Raw genomic sequence first — 16,344 nt, forward strand, 5'->3', positions numbered from 1 at the left:
AGCAAACGACTTTGCATCAGAGGCTCATTCAAGGGTCTCTGCTCGCACTCCAGCTTGCAGTGCATCGTGACAACATTTTGTGTGTAGCCTACGGCGACTCGGATGAGTAATGACAAAATCGACCTCTTCGCTGAGCGGAGCAATGGAATAAGGCTCAGCAGGGAACGAGAAGAGAAACGCTTGAAGCTGGACGTCGGCGAGAAGACAATATCGAAACATCGGTGCGTACCAGGGAGGGCATCGAATGATCGGTCTTAGACGAGGCTTCTTTTCCTAGTGACCCGCCAGGCGCACGATACTCGTCGTCTTGGCCCAGGTTGCAGATCCAGTAGACGTACCAGACTGCACAACGTATCCGACCGGTCCCCATCCACTGGCCGGTAGCCGGACCGCAAGATATGAGGTAGCTCACCAGACTCTCCCAGCATCGAACATCGTCGATTCGTCTTTGCGCTGCATCCAAGCTGGCAATGTTCAAGAGTCCGCCATTCGTGTTGCTCCCCAAGCTCCCCAAGCGGCGCGATCTACGTCTCATTCGTGCGCGTGGGGGGCACCAGAACGTTAGCGAAGGGGAGTTTCGTTCAGAGAAGTCGATAGGTCTCGTCCTGCCCGGATGGTCCGAGAGGGTCATGGTGGAGGAGCAGGAGAGTGCAGGCGTCTGCTCGCCTGCAGGCTCGTGCGCGCGCGCGAAGGTTCGGCAACGCGCTCTCTCTTCCTTGTACTTACCACCAACGTGGGCTCGTCTTTTGCTCGGCTGGACACCGCGCTCGTCTTCGCACTCTTGTCTTCAATGTTTTCCGAGGATGGGCGATCGTACTTCGCGAGCACATTCAAGACGAACGTTTTGCGATGAAGATTCATAGAGGCCACTGCCCTCCCCCCAGTGGCAGCGACCGCACCCTGGGGGACGACGACGACCTCTGGTTGATTAGAGTCCGATGAAGTACTTGGCCGGCGCCACGACTCACTCACTTCTGGTCCCGTTCTTCCCGACGGTACCAATGGTTCTATCACGCATTCGGCACCATTCAAGAACAAGACACCTCCACACGTACAAGCATTTTGGGCAGGGCCGCGCTGGCGTAGCGTTTCATAGTGAAAGCCACTCAGATCTCGATCCAAATGCTGTAGGATCCTGCAATACACGCTGTGTCGAAATCATGCTCATGGCGTAACCTGACAGCACCTGTCCAAGGCAACAGGGGGCTGTGCGCAATATCGACCCCTTTGGCGGCCCCTTGACTCGTTATGCTGCGATCCTGCTGCGATCTTGCTGCGACCTACCAAGCAGCAAAAGTGCTCCGCATGGAGGCCATGTCTTCTCACGCCAGAGCCTTAAGAGCAACGGTCGCAATCTACGCGATTCGCACCTTCTCCCATGGACCGCCTTCCCGCCGAACTGCTCGTCCGCATATTCACACTCGCGACAACAGACGGGGGTGCAACGTCCCGCTCGCTCGCCTTGGTCTCAAAGGAGATCAGTGACGCCTCACGCCCCGTCCGGTTCAACTCCGTGTCGCTCAACGGCTCTCGGAAACAAATCCAAGCCCTCCTTGCGCATCTGAAGGCGGAGCATGACCAACCCTCACACTACCCACCTCACGTCCATCACCTGTTCCTCGTATGCACTAAACATCTGTGGGCGCGCCGTGAACAGCTGAAGCACGATGGGTCCGAGCAATCGCGCGTTTGGACGGTCGTCGGACGCACATACGAGAATTCAGCTCAGCAAGCCGAATATTGCACCCTCATCACATCCCTCCTTTTCGCCGTCGCCCCCAGACTTGAGACCCTCAGCGTCGTTATGGAGGACGGCCTCGGCCAGCACATCATCTTCCCCTCCTCGTTTCCGGCCCTACGTGAACTATCCATTCGTGAAGGCTCGCTCGCGCATGCATCTGAAACCGGCGAAGGCCCGGCAGTGCGTTATCCGGCCCTTCGAAGACTACACTGGCACTGCGATCGCTTTCGCTACCCGTCATCCACGGAAACATTGCATGCACAGTCGTTCGTGCAATGTGCCCCGGGTCTTACACACTTGCGCATCTCAGACTTCGGTGGAGGCGCTATAGAAGGCCTCTTTCAACAACTCCTGCGCCCACCCGGCATCTGCTGCTCCCCGTGGACGGCCCACATAGCCCTTCTCCTGGCCGCAGTGGGCATCGGTGAGCCTGAAGCCCCAGGTGAGCGCGTCAGATAGCCGTCTTCAAATCCCTAACTGACGGTGCTGCTCAGCCCCGCGACCCTTCTCTCCTCCCAAGATCGATATCCCGCCTCAGCTGCGCGGTCTCAAGCAGGTCGTCATCCAGCCCACTCCCTTCCCCTCTCCCGGCGGGTACTGCGGCAATGCGTACGTGCAGCACGCCGAAGGCGTCGCCCAACTGTGGTACTCCTTGGCGTCCGCAAGCTTGCCGGTGTACCTCTTCCCCGCGCGAGTTGAGGGGTCCGATAGCTTGACGATCTTGGAGCAGTTGCGGGCAGAGTGGCTGGAACGTCTTGAAGGGGGCGAGGGGTGCTGGGCAGTGAAGGAGAGGTGGGCTCGGGCAAGCCAGCCCGGAGACGACTGTCCGAAGGAGTACTTCCGGGCACGAGCCGTCGATTCCGAATGAAAAGGCACCTGTATGTTTGTACGAGCGAGGACAAATCGGACGGCGGGGGACGAGATCAAGATCGGTGGCGGCGAGCGTCGCATGATGTGGCCGCCACATGGAGGTTCAGTCGGAGACTTAAAAAGACGAAGTGGCGCACGATTGAAGCCGCAACATGCCTTCTCCCCACCCCTCAGCGTTTCCACATGCCGGCACACGTCACCGTTCGCCTCCTCCTGCGCGTAGATAGTGGTCTCCAATATCTAAGGGTAGTCCACTACAAGTGCACAGGCGACGAGCAAAACCTTGGTCCTCTCTTCGACGAAGTTTTGCACGCCACTCAGAAGTTCCACGAGGCTGAACTAAGGGAAGTGCCTTATGATTTGACCATATGGAAGGTACGTCTCACGTTTAAATCATGGCAGAAAAGTTCATCAAGCATCCGTACAGACGAACGAATGTCTTGTTAATCCTTCAGACATCGATCGCCCGCGAGAGTGGAAGGCTCTGTGTCAGAGTCTTACAATCCGTGACATAGAAGAGAAGTCAATACAAATTCACCAGCATGACCACTTCAGCTCGATCAAGAATCCGGACCATCTAGTTGGAGTGCTCAGCGCTGTCGCCTATCCGACTCCAGCTCATCGGGAACATGACGATATTGAAGAACCTGAAGACTCTCCCGTTGAGCTGCTACAGAGTGAGTCAATTACATATCGTGAAGGACACTCCCTCATCTTCCACTAGGACATCATCAGACCGCTGTAGATATTCGGAACAATCCAGAGGATCCGCGGAAGGCTGCGCAGCCTCTCCAGATGCGACGACGCCCGTATGCCGTCTATAACTACCGGCCGGCGTCGCCTCCGCCCATCGGCATCTATCATCGTGTATTTTCAGATTTCCGACAGATGATGGACCCCAATACTCCTGCGGCGCAACCCACACACGATAAGTACGATGAAGCGCACGACTTCTGCATGAAAGCCCTGAGATATTACAACTATCCATACCAGCGGGAGGTGCACGGCAGTTACCAGCTCCAGAGGTTGGGTTTGCTCGAAACCCAACATGTCGAGTTCGATGGCAGGAAGATGAGGGTCGACGGCGCAACATTGTCAGCCACGATCCCCTCTGGGTTCAAGAGCGTCGCCGCGATTACGGAGATCAACACCGAGCTTGACATGGATGGCACTGACCCTGCTACTCGGGCAGAATGTGGCTACCTCCAGATATATGCATCCGATGCGGTTCGTCTTCTTTCTTGCCACGCTCACAAATCCATGCCCTTACGCCTTATCTTGCAGGCAAGCCCTATCCGCGCGGCAAGCTGTTGCCCCGCGCTGCTCATCGCGCACGTAGGACCGAACATTCAAGTACTTGGCGCCGCCTTCGCAGACGACGTGCTCATCGAACCCCTCACGGACTACATATCTCTAATCCCTCGCATTACTGCCCACGACGACACCTACGACGTCGTTGTGCGCCTGTTCCACGCGATCCGGAGCGCGCTCCAGACACTACACACTCACTACGCCGACATCGCGCGCCAGCTCGCTTCAGAAGGCACTCCGAGTTGGCCCCTTTTCGTCGAACCGCATTTTACCCAGTTTACCCATCCCATTTACGGCCCAATCACGCTCACCTATACTCGACGCCTCGCTGTCGACAAACCCTCTGTTGCCGTATTCAAAGCGAAGGCCAGGTTCGACGCGGGCTCCCGCGACGTCTTTGTCAAGTTCACGGATACGTATGGCGTCGAAGGCCACAAGCTCCTCGAGGACAACCAACTCGCTCCCGAGCTGTTGTATTGCCAGACGGACACCTCCGTGTGTGCGACCGTCGTCGTCATGGACTTTGTCAAGGGCGTGCGTGTCCGTGCGCCGCTGACGGATGCTCAGGAGAAGGACTTGCGCACTGCGGTAGAGCTGCTGCACGAGCAGGATCTCGTTTTTGGGGATCTGCTGCCCAAGAACGTGTTCGTGCTTGAGGGGAGTTCCCGCATCCGGCTCGTCGGATTTGACTGGTGCGGGAAAGTCGGGAAGGCACAGTACCCTTGCAATCTCAAACTGGATCGGACGATGGAGTGGCCTGCGGGGATGGACGGAGGCGAGCTGATCGATAAAGGGCACGATACGCGTTTCTTGGAGCAGATCATAGCACAGCACGTCTAGAGAGCTCCGTCTGAACCAAGCCGCATCCTGCTGCCCTCTGGCTCACCTACCCCGTCTGCGCACTCCCGACATTGACGCTGATGCCGATCTCATTCCCTCCCCGCGCGCGCACACACACCCACACCCAGATGCGGCTCGCGTTCCTCGGCATCCTCCAGAGCAAGCCGGTCGACTTCGTCTCGCAGTCGGTCGTGACCACGTATTACGCACCTGCCCGCTATATGTCCTCCACTCTCATGCCTGTTTCCATCATGCCAATCGGCGGCGAGCGCACGCGCTCGCACGTCGGTCGGCTCACACAGCGACGCGAAGATCAGCGTGGTGAGCACGACGAGGTCGTTCGGCGCGCGCACGGTCGCGTCGCGAATCGAGGTGCACCTTCCTCCCTCGTGGACGTCCGCGCTGAATTCTAGTGAATTTCTGTGCTAAAGCCCCGGCGCCACGCAGATAGCACGGCCGGTTGGGACACAGCAAGATGGCACCGAAGCTGCCGGCCCCGGCCCCGGCAGGCATGTGCATGAAGTCCAGGGGCGCGAATCTGAGTGCAATACAGCCGTCTTTCATCTGCGTATTTTTGCACGGTCTCTTCGCATCTCGGTATGCACCTGCTTTCATTTTCCTTAGCCTTGGGAGCGGCAACTCCGAGATCATCGGATCCGTCGCTGTTCTCGCAACACCCTTATTAACAGGTTTCTAGAGCAGCTCACGCACGCACGGGCAGTGATCTCGCAACCATGCAGCCCTTGTATCAACGTGTACATCATATTTCTAACAGGCCAGCCTGTCCATGTTCATCCTACTGATGGGGTAAGCTGCCTCACAAGGTGCTCGTCATGCGCCTTCTGAATCAGCTCGCCTCTCCCTACACCTTTGTCCCACCCCATCTTCGGATCCATGTTGATATCGCGCGGGTAGCGCGCCGTCCCAACCTTCCCGCACCAGTCGAAGTCCACCACGACTACACGATCGGTGCCCTGAACCGCGATCAGGTTCACCCACCGCAGGTCCCCGTGCACGATGTCTTCATCATGAAGGGATCCCATTGCTTCGCTCACACACGTCTTGTGCGCTGCCGATAGGGGCCTTTCGGGTGGTACCCCACGGACGAAGTCCATGACGACCACATACGAGCCCACACTCTCCTCCCACGCGCAGTACCACAGCGCTGGGGCGAGGTTTTTGCGGGCGAGGACGGTGTGCCCCTCGGCGCCGTAAGTGCGTGCGAACTTGACCACGACGTCATGGGTGGTTGCGTCGCGGGCCACGGTCGCTGTTGCTCGGAAGATGGCTTTGAAGTATTGGGCACTGTAAGCTAGGCGGTACTCGTAGGAAAGCGTAATGGCGCCATGGACAGGATGGTTGAAGGTGGTGAAGTGTGGCGCGCAGAACCATGGAGACTCGCAGATAACACTGCCCATCGACGGCAACGCCGCAACCACCCCAGCGTAATGGTGGTGGAGTTCAGCGAGCGCCTGACGCAGGGAACGGAAGAGGCGGGCGACAGTGGTTACAGCGTCGCTGCCGGGCGACCGACGGGGGAGAAGGGAAATGTAGTCCGTAAGGGGCTCGATGATGATCTGGTCGACGGAGACAGCGCCAAGCACTTGGATGTTGGGACCTGCGTGGGCAAGGAGAAGCGCCGGACAGCAGCTCACTGCGCGGATGTCGGCTGCCTGCAACAAGCAATGTCAGAAGTAGGGCAGCGCAGGGAGGACGGAGGAAACGCACCGCATCAGAATCATAGATACGGACGTAAGCGCGCTCTGCTCGCACAGCGGGATCGTCTTCGCCTTCGCCAATCTCCCCGTTCACCTCCATGATTGCGGTGATGGTAGTGAAACCAGATGGCGTCCGAGCAGAGCACGTAAATCCGTCGGTCTTGATTCGATTGTCACCCACGTCGACGTATCTGACCTCGAGCAGTCCTAGTTTGCGCAGCCGCTCCAAGCAGCCGCTCCACAGGCGATCATCTTCGTCGTTGTACCATGTGGCGGCGGCGCTACAGAAGTTGTACGCTTCCTTGATCTCTGCGGCTGTAGGGGCCGTCCCGGCGTTTGTGCGCATGTTGTTCACGAAACGTGCGAAAACAGGGTGATAGATGCCTATGGGGGGCGGGAGTTCAGGACGATAGTTGCAGATGGTGTATGAGCGGCCGTCTATCTTATGCGTGACTACGCTGGTGAGTAGAGAGCTCTTGAATTCGGCATACACGTTCTTGCGCTCTTTTATTGTATTGTTAGATGAACCGCTGTTGAAAGTGGACGACAACCCACTGGCTCGCAATGCCTGATCGTCGAAGAGAGCTTCATTGACGTGTTTTGCACGCGACTCACGCGAAGCTATCATGACGCGTGAGGGAGTATGAGACAGACGAGAAGTAAGGGCGTACTTATGACGGCAACAAGGTACCTAGCGTTCGTAATCTTTGAGAACGAATGGGTCGGTAATAGCAGTTTCGCATGGTCTTCTATTTCGCTTCGACTGAGTGTTTGACACCGGGTCTTCCAGGCTCGTCCCATCATTGACATTGTGTGGTCCACAAGGCATTCGTCGGTCTACAGAGATGAGTTGAATCAGCGGAGGTGCTAATATTCAGTACGAAACGTACCTCCCAAATGTTGATATCACACTCTACATCCCAAAACTTTGGTTCGCCATCCCGCGCCACCACCAGAGTGTTTTCGAACAAGGGTTCCAACGTGTGTGCTTGGTTCTGGGGCTGATGTTGCGCGAAACCAAGAAAACGAGCTTGCGGGGTGTCCCACAGCAAAACGGTGGCGACGAAGACTTTCGACATGGGAAGGAGCTGGGTAGCACAAAGGGGCAGAGTACCGAGCGCTTCACGGCGCGTCTTCGTCCATGCCGCACAAATTTGGCCAAGATGGAACGGCGGGGTGGAACGGCGTGCGGGGGACGAGGAGCAGCACTTGCGGGTGGCCTAGCCAGACACTCACCCAGAAGGACATACATATGGTAAGCATTCAGCACCCTCCCGGGGAAGATCTACACGCTTCGGCACGAGGAATTCCACCCCAAGTCTTGCTTTGCCATCCTGCCTGCCGAGATCTTGGATGGGAACCTCGAAGTACCGGCCGATGGGTTCGGTGAAGCGCGTGCAAATATGTGCTTCATTCTCGAGCACCGGCGAGGGGGACGTGCTCATTGCAGCATATGTGGAGAGGGGAGTAATGGTCGTTCGAGAGCAACATGGGACCGGAAGAGAAAGTAGGCGCCTATTATCAGCGAGGCGGGAGGTCGCCAGTTGGCGCGGCAGAGGAGCACGTCGCAGCCATCGTCGGTGAGTGGGGCACACGGAGCATCCTCACTCTGAGAAAGCGTTCTCGCCGGTACTCGAGTTGTCGTGATCATCGTAGCAATTAATTGCAGGCCAGTTACGCGAGGAATAGAGGACAGAAAATATATCATTGGTCGTTTTCGTAAGGGAATGCATGCACTTAGATCAGACACCAATCTGCGTGCGACCGCGTACATCATCATCGTGAGTACGCCATCACGGCACCTTGGTGTAACGATTTTCTGAGTTTATCGCATCATCTGCGAGTCGTCGACAGGCCCCGAGCACAAGAATGTGTGAGGCGCAGTCAGACGACATCGGGATAACACGGAAAGGGAGGTCCGGCCGCGGCGGAGAGCGAGTCTGGCAGAGAACGAGCCAGACGGGTCGTCAGCGTTGAGGATGTGTCTTCGTGAGGTCTGGAACCGTGTAAGGCTCGCGCGACACCTGCGAAGATAGCATTAGTCGAGAAGCGACTGGGCGCAGCGATGAGATCGACTCACCACGACGAACATCCGTCAGCTGGGAGCCGAAGCCGAAGATCTGGAACCTAGACGAGGGAACAAGGAGCCTAGAGAGGCCAAGCAGCGAGATGGGAACGGGGGTATATCGGACTTGAGGGTATAACCGGGAGCAGGGTATCGATGCAGATGTGGTGATGATGTCGAGTAGAGAAGTCTTGCGAGAATACGATGTTGCAGCTGATGTCGTATGCCGTGTCGTCGAATCCAAGATATATCGAAAGATCGCAGAGAAAATGATGCAGGAACCAGAACCCAAGATGAGATCGAAATGGAAGGAGATTGAGATCGAGTCGCGTTGTCATCTAGTGATTGTCTTGCAAAAGAATGTGTACCAAGCAAGTGGCTTTGTGCGGAAGCAACCGCGTGTCTTGAAATCTTGCACCGGGAAGAGATGGAGATGGAAGAGAGATGAGATGCCCAGATGTAGTCGTCGAAGAACCTGAATGAAGCCGAGTGCGAGAGAAGTCCGAGGAATGTCAAAATGCAGGAGACGACTTGACGAAACGCGACTCTTGCGGGATGGCGACAAGAGTCATCGCAGAGGTCGTGACCAGATGGAGCGACAGGTCGAGATGGCGACGAGACAGCCTTGTGTTGAGCGAGCGAGTGTGTCCCAGGCGGCGGGTGTTCTCGAAGCCAAAGGAGCGCTCTAGAGGACCTCGACGACAACGTCATCGAAGACGTCAGAGGCGTCGTGCCAGACCTCGTCCTCGTCCTCGACCTCCTCGACGATCCCGACCATGACCTCCACGGTCTCGTACCAGATGTCGTCGTCACCCTCCGCCTTCGTCTCTTTGTCTTCCACCTCCTGGACCTGAGGCGCCGAAGAGGACGATGATGCGCCGGCCGAGGACCCGGTCGCTGGACGATGCGAGGAGGCGAGAGACGAGATCACCTGGGTGAAGCTCATGGAGGCCTCCCATGAACATGAAGAGGCGGCGTCGCGGGTGGTCTTGGGAGACGGCTTGGGCCCGAAGACGTCGGCCGCAGCACCGGTGAGGGAAGGCGTGTCGCTCTCCGGCGCGTCGCAAAGCGTGAGCGAGGCCATGAGCTGGTGGAGAGGAGTGCAAGCACCACGCGGGGGAGTCGAAGTAGCCAGGACATCCCAGTTGTCGCCGCTCCAGTCTCCGCAGGCGTAGAGGTCGCACTGTTGAGGTTGTTGTCGCTGCTGCCAAGGCTGTTGTCGGCGGTCCGGTGTCGACGTCAGTCACAGTGAGGTCGCTCAGGACGGAGGTGGACCGAGCGATGGCGGCTGCGGGCTTGAACGAGTGCGCGGTTGAGGCGGAGGGCTCGTTGGCGACAGGGTCTCCGGTAGCAGCGACAGTCGGTGTCTCCATGGCGGCGGGCTGGAGTTCTCAGCAGCGGCCACCACATAGGGTTCATCGGCGGCAGCAGCCTCTGGCTCCTGGGTGCGGCGACGACCTGTGGCTCATCGGAAACAGTGCTCGCTTTGGTCTCCTCAACAGCGTCGGCCTTGGGCTTGTCGACAATGAGGACGACGACGACGACCTTGGGCTTCTGAACAACGGGAGTGGTGGCCTTGGGTCCATCCACGACGCTGGCCTTGGGCTCCTCGGTGGCCGCGGCGGTCTTGGGCTCGTCGGGAACGATGACGGGCTTCGCAGCGGTGATCGCGGCAGGGGAGGAGCGTGAAGGCCACAGGCTGAGGCACAGCTTGGACATGAGGGCAAGCCTTATAGACAGGCACGGACTGGGATAGCATGGCGTATGAGCAACGCCAGGAAGCAATGAGAGCAAGAGAAGACGCACCGCAGCCGCTGGCTTGAGAGGCTCGACGCCTGCCGCCGGGTCCTCCTCGTAAGCCATGGGAACATCGTCGGCCTCCGTGAGCGTGAGGGATGACAGCATGTCCCGTGCGTCCTCGAGTTGCAGCTGCAGGACATAATCAGTGGCTGGATTCGCGACGAGACAAGAGGGACGCACGTCGGTCGCAGTCGACATCGTCACGTCCTCGTCGACAACCGCCATGTGGTCCACGGTCTCCTCCTCGGCCGCATCGCATAGAATGGCCTGCGCGCGGTCCGGCTTCTGAGCCCGAGCGTGCGAGCCTTGCGCTGCCGGCCGCGATGAAGTCGACGCTTCTTGCACGCCTTGACATCCGCGACCACGTCCTTCGCTTGACGTACGCGAGCGAAGGCCATACTTGCGGCGGGGACGGACCGCGGGTACGCTGCGCAGGACGGACGCTTGAGAACCGAGGGAGCACGCCAAAGAACGCGACGGGACAGGTGAAGGAGAACTCGAACACGCCTCTTGGCTGTCGTTGAGGATCCAGTCGCGGGTGTAGCGGAGGAACCACTCGCGGAGCTGGAGGGACGCGTCAGTAACGGGCGGGGCCAGCGGAGAAGAACGAACCTGAGCTGCAGGGCCTTGGTACCGGACGCGCTTCTTGTTCACGAGGCCTGGAGTGGGCTCCCTCTGCGCCTCTTTGCCATGCGCTCCTCGCTGCCGTCGACGAGGACCTGAGTGGGCGTCCCTCGTTCATGATCGTGAGCTTGCGGACGAGCGGGTTAGGTGGGGCGAGGGCGGGAGGGAGTGGGTGAAGGGAGGGATAGGTAAGCATGATGGCTGAAGGCTGGTGGTAGTAGCGGAGGTGACGCAGGAGGCGCAGGGTAGCGCAGATGGTGGAAGTTCAAGGGAGAGGAGCGATGGGGGCTTGTAGTCGCGTCCGAGGGCTTTACATAGGCTCTGGACGGGCTGACAGGACGATCGCTCTCTGGCCAGCCTCTCGCTCCCTGGTTAGCCTCTTGCTCGCCTCCCGCCGACGTCGCCGATTCGCCGATGGCCAACCGCCAGAGTGCCATGGCAAAGCAACGGATATCGCCCTGTAGGATTCAACGTCAGAGCGGATCAGACTCAAGTAGCAAGAGTGGTACAGTACCCTCGAAACAAAATATCCGAAGCCCAGCGCACGGAGAGCGCATAGGAGGACTTGTTCGGCTCGCTATGTTTTCGGAGCACTTCGCACGTCACAATAACTTCACGAAGGTAACCCGAGGGAGCGCGCAGTCAACGGTATAGAGTGCTGACCGGCGACTTTCGTCCTATTCCGTTACACAAATGCATCAGTTCATTGGTATTTTGGGTCAGACACGAAGAATGAGACCCGAGGCTTGGTCTGAGCAAACTGCAGATTCGTGCGTACTCTGCTGAAAGGCACGCTCAGTCTCCCACCAGCACTGCCGTCTGCTCAGCAAGTGTGTTCTTACAGCTGGTGCCATTGCTGCCCGTGAAAACGCTCACATGTGGGCGTGCCTCGCGCAGCCCACAAACCCTCGCGGGTAGCGTGCATACATTCGCGGCAGCAGCTCCCGAACAAAACAGATCTTTTACAGACCCGGCGGTGCGCGATAGCTGCATGCTGGAGTAAAGACACTCACCATGATATCCATTATTACGAAGGCAGGGGAGCGAGTCACATGTCTGGGGCCCGTCGTCGGGGCCAGCGGAGTGCAGCTGCAATCGCCGATTGAGCACCCCAGAGATGTTCAATGTGAACGCCCTGGATTGGGTTGCATGAGAAAAGACGAGACCGGTCGCGCAGGCTCACAACGCTGAAGATGAAACACGTACGAGCTATCCTCGGGACGCGAAAGCGCACCACAATCGCCCTCGTCTCCCATATGGTCCCATCCACTTCGCGGTCGTAACCGAAATAACGCGTCTTCAAAGGAGCGGAAGCCACAAGTAGTGCTCCTCCTCGCAGGTACGCACGGAAGGACTCCCAAGGGCATCGATGAAAGGAAGGGGAGCAGAGGAGAGCACGGGGGTGGTGGTGCACATGAAGGTGATCAGTTGGGGTGGTGTGTGCGATGAATGAAAGACGGCACGGATTCTGGTCTGCTTGCGGCGCCTTGCGGGCGCCGCGCATCAGGTCGCCTACCACCGTCCGCCTGCCGCCCAACCACTGCCAGTCTTGCCTCCGGCTGATCTTTGCCAACCTTTCTCGACCCCCCAAGAGTATTGCGGTACCCCGGACGCGACGCACGACGCACGACGACGACGTCTGTCGTCGTCTGGCCCCGCACAACTGAGGCCGAGCTCAAGGAAACCCCGCGCCGCCAGCAGCAGCTCGAAGTCCGGATGTATTCGGAATCCGGACTCCGTTGCCACGCCCGGGTGGAATCGAGACCGCCAACATCGTGTTCCCAGATCGAGGACTTGACTTCGGGTCTGCTCCCATGTTCCTGAGAACTGCCTGAAAGCCTATTCTCATGTTCCCGGGATTGCTCCCATGCTTGTCGCCGGACGGTCCTCGGCTCATCTCTCCAGGTGCTTGCGAGGACACACTGGCGGAGATCCAGGCGGGTCCAATGTGCGCACATCGTGTCGAAGAAGCTGGGCTCAGGCGATACGCGTTCGCAAAGTTATATTGAGAAACGGCTACATAGTGAAACCCTATAAACCAAACCGAACCACTTTATAATCCCGTTGATCTAGCTGTCAAGGCGGGCACAAGAGAGAGCGTAGAAGCCATGGTCGTGGCAGTGACAGTTCTCGGGGAGCTCTCTTCCATGCGTCCGTGAAGCTTGTTTAGGAGGGGGGGCTAGGAATAGCACGTCAGTGTCTGAGCAGCGCGAGAGCGACGGTTGGCTGAGGCTTACACGGGGGCGACAGAAGTAGCCGGACCGGGGTCAGTCGGGAGCGTGGGGAAGGCCACGGTCGCACACTGTCGAAAGGCACCGCGAAGATCAGCACGCATTCCCCACATTGTGGAGCGGAGCGTCGAGGTCCAGCGGCTTGGAGGATGGAGAGGAAGGACGAAAACTCACCGCCTGCTGGACGTCGGCGTGGGTCAGGCCGGCGGGGAAGTGCGCGTTGGACTTGGCGGCCGGGGGCGTCTGGATGACCTCGGAGCAGTCGATCAGGTCACGCTCGTTGTGGCCGATGACGGTCATCTTGCGGAAGGCAGCCTTGAACGCCGACTGGAGCTTGGCTTGGTTGTTCACGAACGACTGCCACTCGCACGCGGTGCGCGGGTCGCGGGCGATTTCCGAGTCGGACTGGAGGCGGAGCTCGCCGGCGAGGGGCGACATGGCCTCGCCCTGGTTGGAGCCGTTGCCGGGGAAGAGGGTGCCGGCGAGCTGGGTCTCGATGAAGAACTGGGTGTCGAAGAGCTCGGGGGTCGAGTCGAAGGGGGTTCCGGGGATGGTGGGGTCGACGTGGTCGGCGGCCGCGATGGTGTGCGAGGCGAGGATAGCGACGACCTCGGCGGGCGAGAAGTCGCCACCGTCGAGCATACGAGCAAGGATCTTGTCGACAGAGTCGAAGGGCTCGGGGACGGTCAAGTCCGGAGCGGGCCGGGTTGCGTCCTTGCGGCCGATGAAGACGTCGAGTTGGGGAGCACCAGGGCAGTTCGAGACACCAACAGCACCGGCGAATTGGATGCTAAAGCACTTATCAGTCCACCATTCTCGAGTCTATACACAGAGTACTTACAAGTCGGCGGTGGTCATGTTGCTCATCTGGACGAAGGGGCGCTGAGTGTCGATGATCTCGTCGACACCGTTGTTCGCGTGGAAGTTGGTCTCGATGTCCTCGAAGATGGCGATGGAACCATCAGCTCCACCACCACTGTAGACCGGATGGTTGACATGAGCAATAAACGCGGGTTGAAAAGGTAATCACAACGAACCCGAACTTGCCGGCCCTGGCCGCGGAACGCGAGAAGCCAATGGCGTCGTGGAAGGTCAGACGAAGGGACTCGTGGACCTCCTCGCCGCACTCGCGGCCGTCGAAGAGCTGGTCCTGGAGGACGTCGCGGACGGCGAACAGGTTGCAGCACGCCGCGTGAGTGGCGACGTTCACGCCATCGGGGCAGGCAACACGGCGCGTAGTCGCGGCTGTGCGAGTGGAGTCAGCGGGTGGAGTGGGAGAGTAGATTAGGGACCCACCGTTAGCCACGGCAGCGATAGTGAGCAGGGAGAGCAGAGACTTGAAGGCCATTTCCAGAGAGGAGCCGCGTCGAAGAGAACTGGAGTTCTGAGGACCTTGCGCTCTGCAGCCTGCCTTTTATAAGTTTCTGGATGGCCGCTCGGAGTCGGGTACATGTCGAAGCCTGCTTCCACAGGACCCAGAAAATCGACGCGTTTTGCACACAGGAATGACTTGAAAATATGACCGAACCATCGGTGTGCCGTCCTACCCAGGCAACCAAACCAATCACAGTGCGACAACGCCATGATCCGACCATTGCATCCTTGGACGTGGGCGGCCTGAAACCCGTACGTTTGCGTGCCCTGGGAGCTAACCACCGCCCCGGGTTAGTAAAATCCCGCGGGCATCAAGTCAACGTCACTACGCACTGCACATTCGAACAATCTCTCCCAACACCCGAATGCGCGAGATGCGGGAGCGAGCTCTACGGCACCTGTAGAGCGGCGTTGCAGGCTGAACCGACTGACTGGTCTTCGGGTCTTCATCCAAAGGCGGGAAGAGACTTCTCCGAGGCGAGACGGTAACTCCCAGGGGTGCATGTGGATACAATCCGAGCAGATCCCACCGACAGACGATACATAGAGGGAGGGGTTGCAGCCGCGACTGGCAAATGGATGGCACCGTCATCCTTCCAGCACATGGAAAAAGTCGGTTGGACCTGGGGGAGATCTACCGCACATGAAGAAGTGGTACCTGAAGCTTGAAGACATACCATAGAGAGCCAGCTACTCTTGTTGAGCGGCTGAGAACCCTTGATAATTTTAGCGCGAGACGAAGCGTCGGTACCATTCGAAGAGGTAGCTTCGGTCCAAATCCTCCTGATCTCTTTAAGGTCTAGTGCGTGTGCTGCCCCCATGTGTACTTGAAGTAGACCAGCTCCGTTTCTCATCCTTTGCCTGACAACCTCTCCAACGGCGCGCCGTCGGAACCGAAAACGTCGCAATGCGCAGAGATTTGAGCGTACGGGTGGATCAAGCAAAATATTAATAGGCGAACCGTGGAAGAGGCCTCTCTCAAGCTCTGTCAAGGCCTCGATGTCGTGGGCAGCAATACGCCGCGTATCCGGCAAACTTGCGTCGCTTCCCAGAGCGACACGGACGTGGGAAGGGGATAAGTCGCAATCTCTGGGTACACGTGGGGATCGTGCTGTGTGTTCGGGGCGGAGGACACATGAAAGGGTGCTGATAACGCAGATGGGAGACTACGGGAGCCCAAGTGAAGAGGTGAACTGACTTCGCTGAGCCACTGCCTACCTGCGCGTCATGTCACGTTCATATGACCGTCGTCACACTCGCTCCTCCTCCGCCGGCGTATATGTAGCTACTTACGCTAGTCCTCCTACCACCACCGTCGCTACCCCTCGTGCTGTATCCCCGCTAGAGATGTCGATCTGACGCACTCGCGACGGGCTCAAGACTCACCCGGACTTCTCCCGAGGTCCACCACTCCGGGATCCTCACAACTAGGGCCCAACGCGGCACGGTTTTCACGGTGTGGTTTCAGCGTTCAAGTCTAGGTGTCGCTCGCGTGTAAAGGGGTCTCAAAGCTTCAGTGCTTCAGTGCTTGAACCGCAAACCGGAAGTATTTCGGCGACAGGATGCGGTAGGTACCGAGGATCTTTTCGGAGCAAGTCCCCTCCAACCGGCGAAGTTGCCAAAGCGCAGTGATCATGCCTGCGTCAGCCCCGTCGGCGACTAGAGCCTAGCGTTTTTGTTCTCAGAGGACAGTGGCTCGAGTGCGCTAGCAAAGCCTTACACTCCAGTTTCTCGCCCAGGATGTCTTGAGTGGATGTCTTGGGGCTCTGC

General features: G+C 58.5%; 4 protein-coding genes across 4 annotated transcripts; 1 reads left to right on the plus strand and 3 right to left on the minus strand.

Annotated features, from left to right (window-relative positions):
• Nucleotides 1–3,361: 3,361 nt before the first annotated feature.
• Nucleotides 3,362–4,762, plus strand: BXZ73DRAFT_47252 (uncharacterized protein; the record flags this gene model as incomplete). Its single annotated transcript, XM_048019847.1, has 2 exons — nt 3,362–3,838; nt 3,896–4,762. Coding segments are annotated over 2 exons (1,344 nt in total), but the record flags the coding sequence as incomplete, so codon positions are not given.
• Nucleotides 4,763–5,553: 791 nt separating this feature from the next.
• BXZ73DRAFT_101632 (uncharacterized protein) lies at nt 5,554–7,559 on the minus strand (the record flags this gene model as incomplete). The annotated part of the gene is made up of 5 exons (XM_048014964.1): nt 5,554–6,435; nt 6,491–6,984; nt 7,036–7,101; nt 7,152–7,317; nt 7,371–7,559. The coding sequence occupies 5 exons, from the start codon at nt 7,557–7,559 to the stop codon at nt 5,554–5,556; spliced, it is 1,797 nt and encodes a 598-aa protein (XP_047877788.1).
• Nucleotides 7,560–9,230: 1,671 nt separating this feature from the next.
• On the minus strand, nt 9,231–11,165 carry BXZ73DRAFT_101633 (uncharacterized protein; the record flags this gene model as incomplete). Its single annotated transcript, XM_048014965.1, has 7 exons — nt 9,231–9,728; nt 9,793–9,927; nt 10,004–10,474; nt 10,526–10,656; nt 10,729–10,909; nt 10,958–11,047; nt 11,106–11,165. The coding sequence occupies 7 exons, from the start codon at nt 11,163–11,165 to the stop codon at nt 9,231–9,233; spliced, it is 1,566 nt and encodes a 521-aa protein (XP_047877789.1).
• A 1,970-nt stretch (nt 11,166–13,135) lies between these two features.
• BXZ73DRAFT_101634 (manganese peroxidase precursor) lies at nt 13,136–14,548 on the minus strand (the record flags this gene model as incomplete). Its single annotated transcript, XM_048014966.1, has 6 exons — nt 13,136–13,148; nt 13,207–13,271; nt 13,375–13,990; nt 14,042–14,176; nt 14,238–14,445; nt 14,497–14,548. 6 exons carry the CDS (start codon nt 14,546–14,548, stop codon nt 13,136–13,138), a joined length of 1,089 nt encoding a protein of 362 aa, XP_047877790.1.
• Between the last annotated feature and the right edge of the window lie 1,796 nt (nt 14,549–16,344).

This window comes from Epithele typhae, assembly GCF_022376455.1.
Source record: "Epithele typhae strain CBS 203.58 chromosome Unknown BXZ73scaffold_25, whole genome shotgun sequence".
Classification (NCBI taxonomy): domain Eukaryota; kingdom Fungi; phylum Basidiomycota; class Agaricomycetes; order Polyporales; family Epitheliaceae; genus Epithele; species Epithele typhae.